General features: G+C 37.8%; 2 protein-coding genes across 8 annotated transcripts; one reads left to right on the top strand and one right to left on the bottom strand.

Annotated features, from left to right (window-relative positions):
• Nucleotides 1-928: 928 nt before the first annotated feature.
• Nucleotides 929-7,137, bottom strand: pld6 (phospholipase D family, member 6). Of its 6 annotated transcripts, none has more exons than XM_030738318.1 (4): nucleotides 7,120-7,137; nucleotides 4,914-5,088; nucleotides 4,467-4,696; nucleotides 929-1,857 (listed from the first exon to the last, which is right to left on the bottom strand). In XM_030738318.1, exons 2-4 carry the CDS (start codon nucleotides 5,081-5,083, stop codon nucleotides 1,604-1,606), a joined length of 654 nt encoding a protein of 217 aa, XP_030594178.1. In that variant the 5' UTR covers nucleotides 5,084-5,088; nucleotides 7,120-7,137; the 3' UTR covers nucleotides 929-1,603. The 6 variants fall into 6 exon arrangements, with proteins under 6 accessions (XP_030594178.1, XP_030594144.1, XP_030594137.1 ...); XM_030738284.1 differs by lacking the exon at nucleotides 7,120-7,137 and adding an exon at nucleotides 6,701-6,840 and having other exon boundaries at nucleotides 4,914-5,085; XM_030738277.1 differs by lacking the exon at nucleotides 7,120-7,137 and adding an exon at nucleotides 6,701-6,830.
• LOC115786255 (transcription elongation factor 1 homolog) lies at nucleotides 6,807-10,323 on the top strand. Of its 2 annotated transcripts, none has more exons than XM_030738328.1 (4): nucleotides 6,807-6,911; nucleotides 7,221-7,357; nucleotides 7,466-7,536; nucleotides 8,997-10,323. In XM_030738328.1, the coding sequence occupies exons 2-4, from the start codon at nucleotides 7,242-7,244 to the stop codon at nucleotides 9,059-9,061; spliced, it is 252 nt and encodes an 83-aa protein (XP_030594188.1). In that variant the 5' UTR covers nucleotides 6,807-6,911; nucleotides 7,221-7,241; the 3' UTR covers nucleotides 9,062-10,323. The 2 variants fall into 2 exon arrangements, with proteins under 2 accessions (XP_030594188.1, XP_030594197.1); XM_030738337.1 differs by lacking the exon at nucleotides 6,807-6,911 and adding an exon at nucleotides 7,016-7,136.
• Nucleotides 10,324-12,564: the final 2,241 nt, after the last annotated feature.

Consider the following 12,564-nt stretch of genomic DNA (forward strand, 5'->3'; position numbering starts at 1 on the left):
GTTCAGAAAATCTCTGAACTTCATTTCATAAATAGTTGAGTAAAGTGGCAACAAGCCATGCTGCTTGATCGGATAGACATAGAATACTTTTATCTGATTGCTTTAGAGGTGCTGAATACTTGGTTTAAATAATAGTCTCAAATCCAAGAAGTACAATTTAAACTGACACAATCTAGGAAAAAAAAAATAATAGTCTTCCTAATTCCATTTGTTTGAAATATCACAAGTTTGGCAGCTTCGTCTGATACTACTAATCATCAATGGCCTCCAATCATTTTTTTGTAGACTTTATTTTGAAGGTTATTACCAAATTTCCGCTATTCTGTTGCCTCACCTGCTGCTTGCCGCACTTTTAATAATAAACCTCTCCCAGGGAAAAAAAAACAAACAAAAAAAGTACAAAAACTACTAAACTAAATAAATAAACTTCTTCCGGTCTGTAATGTGTTGATTTGCGCAAGAGTTAAGCATGCAAATCTCACGATGTCTCAGCTAAATTGGAGACCGGACACCGTGGGTAAAACTGGCTGATTCTGCGGAGCTACCCGGTGTAGCGACCCCGTGTGTGAATCCGGACGCAGCCGAAAGTAGTTTTTTTTTTTTTTTTTTTTGCCATTTACTACGCTGCACCTTCTAAAACATTTCAAGTCTTAGGTCACACAAACCACCTGTGGCGTCCATTTACATGCATCAGCCTGACTATGAGCAAGGAGTCATGCACACAGGGGGGGCAAGCATGTCCCGACCCGATCAGCTTTACCTGTTGGGAAATCTCAAGTGATGTTACTTCTAAGAGACGTCTCTGTTAAAATGAAATGAAGTAAATCAGGTCGGAGAAAGCTACACTTGCAGGAAAAATTTACAACAAACCTGCTCAAACAGCAGTGTTAAAGAGTTTTTTATTAAAGTTTTTATTGTACTTGCCTGCAGTAACAAATTATAACAAACAGCTCTGATTTACATTATACACAAAGTGAACAGTATACAGATTTCACAAAGGACATTAAACACAATCTGTAAGTATATTATATCCATTCTCCTTAGTTCAGAGAAAGGAAACATCCCCTATTATTGTTTAAGCAAGAAACAACCTCAGTTGGATGATTAAAATGTGACAAAATATAAAAAACACAACACTGAATGTATAAACAAACTAAAGCAACAAAAAAAGGTGTTCACATGCTGAAACAGAGGAACACACTTTACAAAATGAAAAAAAAAATCTACACTGTAGAACTTAAATAGCAAATGAATGTCACAGGGCTGTGAAAAGCAGTGGGATAACAACAGGCCAGTCTAACAGTTAGCGCCTCAAAGGCTCCACTTTCATCTAAAAACCAAAAACCAAAAACCTTGAACTGCACAATTAACCTGCTAAATCACATAACAGTGCTATGAATTCATAAACATAAAAAAGCTTTTAATACTCTAATACTGTTATCTACCTACAGTAATGCTGTTACATTAAATGAATGAAGGCTCTCAAAACTTAAAGTAACATATCCTCTGGAGAACAAGAAAAGCCTGCTCCTTTTGTGGTCCTATTTGCGTGCTACTAACTTAAATGCTTTATGAGTACTGACTCAGTATTCGTCATAGCTAATCAGCAGCTGGTTGCAGTGTTGGCGTCACTTGAGTGGAGGTATCGGGCTGGATCATTGTGCACCCACAGCCTGTGGAACTCCTTGATGAAAGGTTGCACCAGGTCGGGCTCCTCAGTGATAACGACGTTCTCCATGTTGCTCTGCACTGCTGTCAGCGTCCAGTTGAGGGAGCCGGTGATGAGGACGTGGCCGTCCACCACTGCAAACTTGTGATGCATGTGGACAGAGCTCACATCGCACCGCACGCAGATCCCTGGGGAGCAGAGGGTGGATAGGGAGGAGGAAGGATGGAAAATTCTTTAATGCCTTACAGTATACAGCGTTTGTGCCGTTCCCTTCACCTACCCACTGTTGTGAAGTTCTGCATGAATATCAATGAGCTGGAGTTTAAAAACTCAGTATGTAATGATGTCTTTAATGCTACACCTTTAAAGACTGAAAGACTGTTACGTATAAGACTGTCTAATTGGACAGTGGTGAAAACCGAGGACCCAGAGGAGCTGTAAAATACAAAGGTAATGTAAGCAGAAAAAACATATCAGCCCCCTGCATCATTAAATATTTAGGACACCCCGCACTGATCTTCATTAAGATTACCTTTTCTTTGAACATAAAACAAATATAACATTCAAAGACAGTAAATATATTTTTGTTTTTAAATGCGGCTTTTATGAGCCTCTGAAAGTCCAACATTTACTCGTATGCACTGCAATACAAAAAACTTGTGGATTTTAAACTGAGAATATAAAATAAAGAGAAAAAAATTCTGCTCTGAAATATGGTATTGGCACTGAGGTTTTTTTTTTTTTTAAGTTTATGCAAGAAAGTGTTTCTCTGTTCTATATGTGTTATATGGAAATGATCGTCAACAGGACCATTACATTGGTGGGATTTCAGTTTGCATTACCCCGCAGACCACTAATTTTTAAATTGATCTGCAGATTACGCTCTGACAGAGATTACTCATGCAAATATTCTCTTGAATTTGGCAAGTGCATGCCTCTTTAAAAATGAAAAACCATTACCAGAAATGTGTTTTTAAGTAGGAATATGGCCCCTAGCACCTCCCTCCCAAATCAATCTAAGTTAATTTTGTTCTGGCTTTTTAGAAAACTGAAGAGAAACAGTAAATGCAACCTCAATGATCAAACGTTTTCCAGTTTTGACCTCATAGCATGGATAGTCCTGAAGATGTCCCTTTTAAGATCCTTTTCAGAATCTGTTTTATCATTCTTCTAAAGGAAATGTTTAACTAATGAACTCTTGACTATCTCAAGTGATGATAAACTAAGCCCCTGTGCTTCGTTTATATACAGCAGTTCAAGACTCTCCGTGAGATAATGATAAAATATACTAATAAGAAAAGAGGAGTTGACTGTTCTTTGTGCCAAAGTGGTTTTCATGTGATTTGCAGTCAACACACACAAACACACACTCACTCTCTCACACTTTGCTGTGTGGCTGCCAGTTTTGCACTTACTTAATTCTTACTTAAAGCCTCTGGCTTGCAAAAAAAGAAAAAAAAAGTTACAATGTATTAAAGTTGAGTGTCTCATTAAGGAACCACAAAGATCTCCAGTGCCCTGCAGTTGGAAAATAAAGGACATTGTGATTTTCACCAGTGGATGTGCAGCCTGGGACAGCACAAACAAGTATGATAAAGAGGATTGGGGGGGGGGGGGGGGCACATAGTAGGGACATAGAACATAGTACTTTTGGCACTATGTTGCCAAAAGTATTCACTCACTCATTCAAATCATTGAATTCAGGTGTTCCAATCACTTCCATGACCACAGGTGGGAGTTGTGGGAACAGTTTGGGAATGGCCCCTTCCTGTTCCAACATGACTGTGCAACAGCGCACAAAGCAGGACCATAAAGACATGGATGAGCAAGTTTGGTGTGGAAGAACTTGACTGGTCTGCACAGAGTCCTGACCTCAACCCAACAGAACACCTTTCGGACGAATTAGAGTGGAGACTGTGAGCCGGGCCTTCTTGTCCAACATCATAGTTTGACCTCACAAATGTGCTTCTGGAAGAATGGTCAAAAATTCCCATAAACACACTCCTAAATCTCCTAAAGGATGGGCCAATATCATATAAAACCTTATGGATTAAGAACAGGATGTCACTCAAGTTCATATGTGTGTGAAGGCAGATGAGCAAATACCTTTAGCAATACAGTGTAGTTAGTTAGCCAAGTGCAAAAAAGCTGCATACGGTTCAGTCTCACTGAGGCAGACAAAGCAAAAGCAGATATGTTTGGCTGGTCGCTTTGTGGAAATAATAAATAATTGTGGATTTTTTTTTCCCAGCTTACTGATGATAAGACCCTAGGTTCAACAGTAAAAAGGATATCGCTGATATATGTTTCCAGAGGCTGATATATGGTTGCAGTAATCAATTAAATGCAGAGTGGGCTGCGGCCAAAGTGAGACAGCATGAGTCAGACACGTGACACAAAATCTTTCAGAGAATGATTAGTCTGACTCATAGGAGGGCTTGTAGCAGCAACCCCCATTCACACAGACAGCTCCTTTCATCTCGCTCTAATCACAACTAAGGAACCCAGTGATACTAACAATGACACTTAAAGTCAAGGAACATAAACTGAGCACCATTTCTAGAGCAGGACCTGAGTCATCCTTCCCGTCAAAAGAAATGTGTTAATAATGATCTCAGAGGTTAGTGTGACTAACCAATACCACCACCCAACGGACTACATAAAATATACCTCGGTGGCATGTATGAAATTTATGAGTCACTTTGCCACAACAGCACCCTCAGTCACACACTGACTCAAGCTAAAATATATATGTATATTCACAAAGATTTAATATATAGAAACATGTTCCCCTTACCAGCCTTGCGGAGGACCCCGATCTGGGACCCAGTGATGGCCGAATAGTCCTTATCAGTGAGGACTCGGATGGTTACGCCCCTGCTATGCAGCAATAGTACAGCCCTAGAAAGATCCATGTTGGAAAAGGAAAAGACACACAAGTCCAGAGTGGAGCAAGCAGACAGGACGCAGCGGAGAAGACGAGAGAAAGAGGTCTCTACACCATGAGGCAATGAGCAGAAACAGGAACTGAAAGAGCAAAAAAGAAAAGACCACCTGTCATACTTCATGGTTACTTCATTGAGGTTTGGCTTTCAGGGTTCATTTCATGTTAATCACTTCAGCAGATTTAGAAAAAAAAAAAGATTTAAAACATCGCAGGTGAAGTTACCAGACATTATAAAACTTTTGGCAGCGACATGGAGAAAATTATAATTACTTCATACAGCACTGATGTTCCACTTACCGAGGGGAAGTGGGAGAGAAGATATGCTCCACACAAGCCACCTCTGAGGGGAAGAAGAGGACCTTATTGGTGGCTCTTCCAGACCTGCGACGACTGAAAAGCCAACCAAGCAGCTCCACACTGAGGGAGAGAACCACCACTCCCAGGCCGACCACCTCCACTGTCCGCATTGCTGCTATGGAAAAATAATAACTTTAAGAACCAAATGTGTAGTATAATGAAAACTTGCCTGTCCTTCAAACATGATCATATTTCACAGATATCTCATTCAGTATAATCATCATACCATTTTTTTTTTTACAGCTGTAAAACAAGCTGAATTGTGGATTCATGCCCTTATAAACAACCTTATTTTCTACTGTAGGTGCAAATTTGGGATGTCATAATGGTACTTTATTTAGACAATATTTTGACAAAGACCTCACTAGATCAGTAGTGCACTGTTTGGAGCTCCACTATGTGTTTTAAATGCAGAACATCTCCAGTTTTGGAGGAAAATCTCTATGAATGATACTAATGTAATGTATTTAATACACACAGTTACACAAAGTTCCTGAATTTTCTTTTCATATTAGATGTATAGAGATTGATTTTTTTAAATTAGGTCTTAAAATTACAATGCTGTGAAAAAGTATTTGCCCCCTCACTGATTTCTTACTTTTGTATATTTGCCACCCTTACATGTTTCAGATAATCAAGCTAATTTTAATATTTGACAAACATAACCCAAGTAAATACAATTTTTAAATGATTTCATTTATTAAGGTTAAAAACAAAAACTACCCAAAACTACCTCGTTCTAATTAAAAAATCCACAAAGGCTCGTCTCACATTTGCCAAAAAGCATCTCTATGATCCCCAAGACTTTTGGGAAAATATTCTGTGGACTGACGAGACAAAAGCTGAACTTTTTGGAAGGTTTGAGTCCTGTTACATCTGGCATAAGACTAAAAGCATTTCATAAAAAGAACATCATACCAACAGTCAAACATGGTGACCGTAGTGTAATGGTCTGGAGCTGGTTTGCTGTTTCAGGACCTGGAAGACTTGCTCTAATTGATGAAACCATGAATTCTGCTCTGCCAGAAAATCCTGAAGTTGTTGTCTTGAAGGTCAAACACACTTGGGTTATGCATCAGAACAATGATCCAAAACATACCATTAAGTCCACCTCTGAATAGCCCCCAAAAAAGAAAACAAGTGAACAAAATGAAGGTTTTCGGAGTAACCTAGTCAAAATCTAGACTTAAATCTGGCTGAGATGCTTTGGCATGGCCTAAAAGAGGCCGTTCATGCTTGAAACCCCTCCAGTGTGGCTGAATTAAAACAATTCTGCAAAGAAGAGTGGACCAAACCCCCTCTACAACGATGTGAAAGACTTACTGTCAGCTATCACAAATGCTTGATTGTAGCTCTTGCTGCCAAGGGTGGCACAACCATTTATTGGGTTACTTTTTCACACTGATCTGAAGCATGCAAGTGTGACAACCATAAAAAAAAGGTGAAAGAAATCGGGAAAGGGGCAAATACTTTTTTACGGCACTGTAACTCTAACGATTTAACTAACCAGCACAGCGCAAGGTTGCTCACATAATCGGTTTAACCAAGCCGAACCGAGTTAATTAAAGCTGTATTTTAACAGTGCTCAGCTGCTGTTACTGACTAAATTTTTAAACAGTGTTAGCCTTGCGAGACGTGATGAGGCAATCACTTATTATTTCCAGATTTGTGGTGCACATGTCGAAACTTCAAAACGGAATAAATTTTTTTAGAAAACAACAGCAAACCTGAACGAGCTTCTGTCGCCACCACGTGGGAATAGGCTGTTTCAAGCGCTGTGTCGTCACTAGCAATCGAGATAACTGACACGTCAGACAGCCAATAGCAGGCCGCGAGGCCCATTCTCTTCTCCAATTACTTAACGTGAAGAGTTACCGGTGCCGGGTCTAATGGAACCCATTTCCGCAATTCAGTAACGTGTATTTTCCACGAGAACAGGTAAACAAGATTAAAATTTTACCAGATAACATTTACCAGTTACTGTATGTTTAATATTTTCGGTTAGTAGAGGTATAATCAAAGAGAATATTTAACTTAACCCCCCCTCCCTTTTTTTAATCGCGAGGCGACTTGTGTTGCACGAGAGATCAACAACAAATATGCTAACGTTAGCCTGTTAACAACAACATGGGGCAGCAGCAATTACCGGCTGGAGTTGTCCCTTTAAGTATTCTCACATATATGGTACCATCGATCCAGTGTACATGCAGTCTTTGAAAGAGTGTAATTTTGTTTTTTTTCACTCAGACTTGAATCCCTTTGTGTGCAATGGGTCGCCGCAAGTCCAAAAGAAAGCCTCCTCCTAAGAAGAAGATGACAGGGGATCTGGAAACTCAGTTCACATGTCCTTTCTGCAACCACGAGAAGTCATGCGATGTCAAAATGTATAGTACCCACCTAAACGCACCTGTTCTGTGGTTCGTTGGTAGATTTCTTAGATGATTGGTGGTCTTTGATGCTCTCTTTTGCTTTTTTTTTTTTTCCCCCAACAGGGAGAGAAGCAGAAACACTGGAATAATATCGTGTACAGTCTGCTTGGAGGAATTCCAGACCCCCATTACTTGTATCCTTATTGAATTTTAGATGGCAGCTCTCTTTCTCATACAGCCACAAAACAAATATAAGGCGGAACAGTTTTCTCATTGTTTAAATAATTATTTTATTAGCTTTTAAAAAGTTTATTTTTGATCTGAGGAAAAGTTAGTTTGGCAAAATGAAATGTTAGCTCATGCCTTTTTCAGGGATTGAAGAAGCTCATAGAAGTGTTCTGTGAGGTCAGTTTAATGGCTTAGCAAGCTATGTCGTGCTTAAAGGCACAAATGTGGCTCTCTTTTTACCTGGTTAAATCTCAGTGGTAACGTGCTGAACACATAACTCGATTGGGAGCAGGTTATGTTCAAAGGTTCCCTTTAAAATTGGCAGGAAGAGCCACGTTTTTACTGATTCTTTCATTTACAGCATGTTTTCAGTGCATTGTAGATTCTCTACTTTTTTTTGGGGGGGGGGGGGGGGGTCTTATATGTGCAGGTTGTTAAGACATACCTCACTAAAACCACTGAATGAAGTGCAAGCTGTGCATCACATTGTCACAGGAACGTGCATGTGTTAATTTGGTAATGCAGAAAATGTATAAATGTTATTCTTGATTCTAATCTGCTGCCAAGTCTGTTTTACACTACTTACACTACACTATTTTTTATTTATTTATTTATTTTTTACTGTAAGGCCTTATATAGTTCACTAATATCTTGTCTTGGGAAACCTGGCTTAAAAAGTTGGCATTCACATTCTTTGCCAGACCCCATCATAGAACTGAGACAGTCTCACCTTCATATACGGCGCATCTGACCAAAGGTCCAAACTCACCTTAGGCTAGGAGGCTGACCATATACAAATATTTATGATAACAATGATTTCATTTGTCAAAAAAGACTAAACAGTAGATAAGCAAATACATATTTTATTTTATTTTATTTTTTGCAAATTTTCAGTAAATATCACAGTAAGGTGTTTATTTTGTTTTCACTTGGTCACAATAACCATGCAGGTTAAATCTGATATTTTGAGAGCCTAACTGCAGGTTACATGAGCAATTTAATGATGTCAACTGACTGAATTACTTTTGTTGCAGATGGCTGTAAGATGAGGTTGAAATATTGGGAAAATAGAGGTGGTGGGTTGAGTTTAAATAAAGGTTATGTCATCAAACTGTATTGTTTACACTTTAAACAACAGCAGCTCGCATGCTATTTTGGCATCTCCGTGTTCTCCAAGACCAGTAGGAGGAAGTGTTTAATTTTATCAGAGTAATAAAAATGTAGTGACCTTTAGAAAATGTTAATTAGTTTATTTGGCTTATGATAAATAACATGGCTTCAGAATGTGATTTGCTATTTACTTTGTAATAACAGAAACTTTGTGTTGATTTTTAAAGTTCACACCATCCTGTTTATCAAAACTTTTATTTTTAAGCAACATCTTTTTTTTTTTTTTTGTTCTTATCCTTAATGTATTCCTCTTCAGATCTGTCAGAGCCAGTTGATGTGTACAGTGATTGGATAGACGCCTGTGAAGCAGCCAATCAGTAGAATTCATGAAACTAAATAGACAGAGTGCAGTTAAGTCCCGCCCACACTGAAGAGGAAAACCATTCCTACCACCTCTGCTCAGAAAAAAACTGCCAAATGCCCAAAGGCAGCATTGTAGGTCTACAGGGTAAAGAACTAACTTTTTATAATCTGCCAACCCCCCCAAAAAAGAGCTGGCATCATCAAGAAGAATTTGGGAAGGGGGGGGCACTAATGATGAGCAGAATAGCCAACCAAATGTCAGTTTGCAGGTACTGTGCTGCTAGCTAGCATTAATTCTCAAAACAGCTAACTAGACATGCATGCTAAAATAATCATCTGATATCAAAATCGAATCATTTTTATAGCTAGCTAAAAAAAAATCAATTTGTTTTGGATGATTCTCATAGATCCCGTAGAGCCATTCTTTTAAAATAAAGTATTTTGTGCTGAAAAATTGCTTCCAGGTATTTAGTTTTTAAGCTGCTAGATATAGTTAAAAAATACACTCAAGATTATGCAAGAGAACATATTCATCTTAGCATCTGAATATTTGAATATGAAAATTTTTATCGTGAAAGAAACTGAAAAAGTTAGGTAAATTTTAAAGTTGAGAACACTGAGTATTATTCCTACACTTTTTCTACACTCTAATACAAGCAACACGAGTTAGTTTTCATACAGTCTGGGTACAGACAATCTTGATGTTAGGAGAGTTCAGGCCAACTGCAGTGCTGGATAATATCACACTGGAACAGCTAATCAAGACCAGTCTGTGTGTGTGTTCTAATCTATATTGATAGCTCAGATTAAAGAATGATAGTACAGGTTCTGTTCATAATACAGTCACCCAGACAGTTGTGTCACAGCATTAGGTCATTCCACTGTAGAGAGGAGCAAAATGTTCAAGATATATGCTGAGCTGCTAAGGTCATAAGTTTTGAAATGTCCTTAATCCATTCAGTGTCTCTGTTGATTTTATGTTTTTGCTCACTTGTTCATGAAATAAAAGAATTTTAAGAAGAATAAATGATCTTTTAAGAGGCATGTATGTACAGTATTTTAATGTCTTGTACAGTATTTTGATTGTTTGAAATCAGTCATTTATGCTGAATGATTACTTTCCTACACAGCCTTCTGTTTAGGGTATCATAAATCTGAGCTGTATTGTTTAATGTATGCTTAAGTAAATATGTTTGATTTTGATTCTGTGGTAGAGACCTAAAGGTTACCTTATCATTATTAAAATCTTTACGCTCCACAAATATGATGAAAAGATTAAATCCAGCAATATGTTCTTCTTTATGACTTACCTGTCCTGTTGGTGCTGCTCCGCTTCATCACACATCTGGCACAATGTGTAAATCTTAACAAATGGCAAGAAGCAGTTTCATTTTGTAGAAATACTCAGTAAATTATAGAAACAGCCTGGTGCTGTAGCTTAGTAAATATTACAAAAACAAATTCTTGGATTTGTTTAGATTGTTTTCTCCCACATGTTCATAAACACTTGGGGTGCTAATAAGTATTTATGGAAGCAGGAATGTGTGTGTGTGGGATTGCCTCCAAATAAACCACATTGTCCAGATCTTAATGAGAGAAAAAAACATGTAACCCTGTTGAAAAGTCTGGCTTATTAATGTGAGTTATTTTTATTATTATTGTTTTAATACTTTTACAGCATTCAGTGGCAATAATAAAAAAGGATCCACCGTGGTGAGCTTTGGCTGCACAATATAAAGATAACTTAATTAGTTTCTTGTAATAATTGCTAGAAAAAAACAATATTAAGCTTGCCACTTTATATATTTTTAGTTAATGCTAAACTACTGCATCAGGAAGACAAATGTGAAATGATAAGTGAGTGAAGCCTTTACTAGTTACGCCAAATATTTCGAAATATATAGCAGGGTTGATGGGAAAGATTTACAGGCTACATATGTGTACTTTGTGTGTGTGTGTGTGTGTACACAATCAGGAGGGAGTTACTCGCTAGAAAGACTGAAAGGTTGAAAGATGTTTCCCTACCACAACCTTGACAAGCGTGACAAGTGGAGGTTTCAGTACTGGAATTATAAGCTTAAGACTATATTCCTTGAAAATAGTACAATGACAACAGCAAATGATGAAAGTGAGAAATTTTATTCTTTAAATTGGACAGCAACATGTTTTCAGATTTTGCAGTCTTAAGTGGACTTATACTTATGTGTTAAATCTACACCGTAGGTGCATCACAACCACTTCTGAAACTCTACGCCGTCACCTGACGTGCACCTCCCTAGAAATGTAACTACATCCCACATAGATAAATGCTGGCAAGGGTGTCGGCCACTTGCATAGGCTACATAGTAGGTTTTACACAGCTTCACTGCATACATATAAATGAAACATCAGCGCTCATAAAGCTAAGTGGTAACATCATTGATATAAAAAGAGCTTCTCAGAAGTAAACATGGGGAGTTTACATAAAATTGCAAATAATTTGGGGATTTTCATGATCTATGGAACACAGTATTAATAGGAGAATCCACAGAAATCTGTACACAAGGGGCACAGCTAAGACTAAATGAAACAGGAACATTTTGGAAAACTATCAGCAGTCATATAGTCAGTCACTCCATCCACAATTCAACTACAATGCAAAAAAAAAAAAATATATATATATATATACTCTGTATTTTTGGAAATCATGGACATCACATTCAATACTGTAAAAGGAGTGGAAACTGATCTGATTTGTTATCAGCATGCAATCCAAAGAGAAGGCGTTTCTACTTGAGCATCTGTGAAGGTACCCTTAATGGTGAGCAACATATGCTTCAGTCCAGACAGCATATTTTCAGGGAAGGCCCTGTTTTTTTTCAGCAAGACAAAGCCAAGCCACATATTACAACAGCATCGGTCTGTAATAAAAGAGTCCTGGTGCTAAACCGCCTGCAGTCCACACCTGTCACCCACTGTACACATTTGGCACATTATGAAACAAAGCATAATAAAAAGAAGCCCCTAACTGCTGAGCAACTGAAATCCTAATGTAAGCAAGAACGTGAAACACTTGGCTTTCAAAAATATAGCATTTGGTCTCCTCAGTTTCCAAATGTTTACAGAGGGCTGTTTAAAAAATATAACACAGGGGAAGGAACATCACCTTGTTGCAACTTTTTTGGAAAAGTGTTGGTGGCATCAATTCAAATAAGCAAAGATTGTGCCATTTTCTAATAAATATAGGCTTTTTATGGCCAAATCATTTCATTTTGTTTTTAATTTACATTTTGCACAACCTTTTTGTAATCAGGTCCATATTGTATAGTATATTCCATGGTAAAAGCTTTATAAGGTTTTTCTTAGATTATTATTTGAGTTTGTGCCATTACAGTTTTGATCCTTTGACATCTTTAAACACACTGATAAAAATATGGTTTCTAATAAACAGAAAATCCTGCACAGCACAATGAAACACCCTCAGTTAACAAAGGGATAGACGGAGAAAACCAAAAAGCAGATTTCATTAATTACAGCAATTT

Source organism: Archocentrus centrarchus, chromosome 1 (genome assembly GCF_007364275.1).
Source record: "Archocentrus centrarchus isolate MPI-CPG fArcCen1 chromosome 1, fArcCen1, whole genome shotgun sequence".
Lineage (NCBI taxonomy): Eukaryota > Metazoa > Chordata > Actinopteri > Cichliformes > Cichlidae > Archocentrus > Archocentrus centrarchus.

Coding starts and splice junctions, on each gene's coding strand:
- pld6 (XM_030738277.1), bottom strand. CDS start 6,815: ATGGGCCTCGCGGCCTGCTATTGGCTGTCTGACGTGTCAGTTATCTCG. Junction 4,697..4,913: donor TTCTCTCCCACTTCCCCTCG/GTAAGTGGAACA, acceptor TTGCTCTTTCAG/TTCCTGTTTCTGCTCATTGC. Junction 1,858..4,466: donor CGGGGTCCTCCGCAAGGCTG/GTAAGGGGAACA, acceptor TCTGCTCCCCAG/GGATCTGCGTGCGGTGCGAT.
- LOC115786255 (XM_030738328.1), top strand. CDS start 7,242: ATGGGTCGCCGCAAGTCCAAAAGAAAGCCTCCTCCTAAGAAGAAGATG. Junction 7,358..7,465: donor AAGTCATGCGATGTCAAAAT/GTATAGTACCCA, acceptor TTCCCCCAACAG/GGAGAGAAGCAGAAACACTG. Junction 7,537..8,996: donor ATTCCAGACCCCCATTACTT/GTATCCTTATTG, acceptor ATTCCTCTTCAG/ATCTGTCAGAGCCAGTTGAT.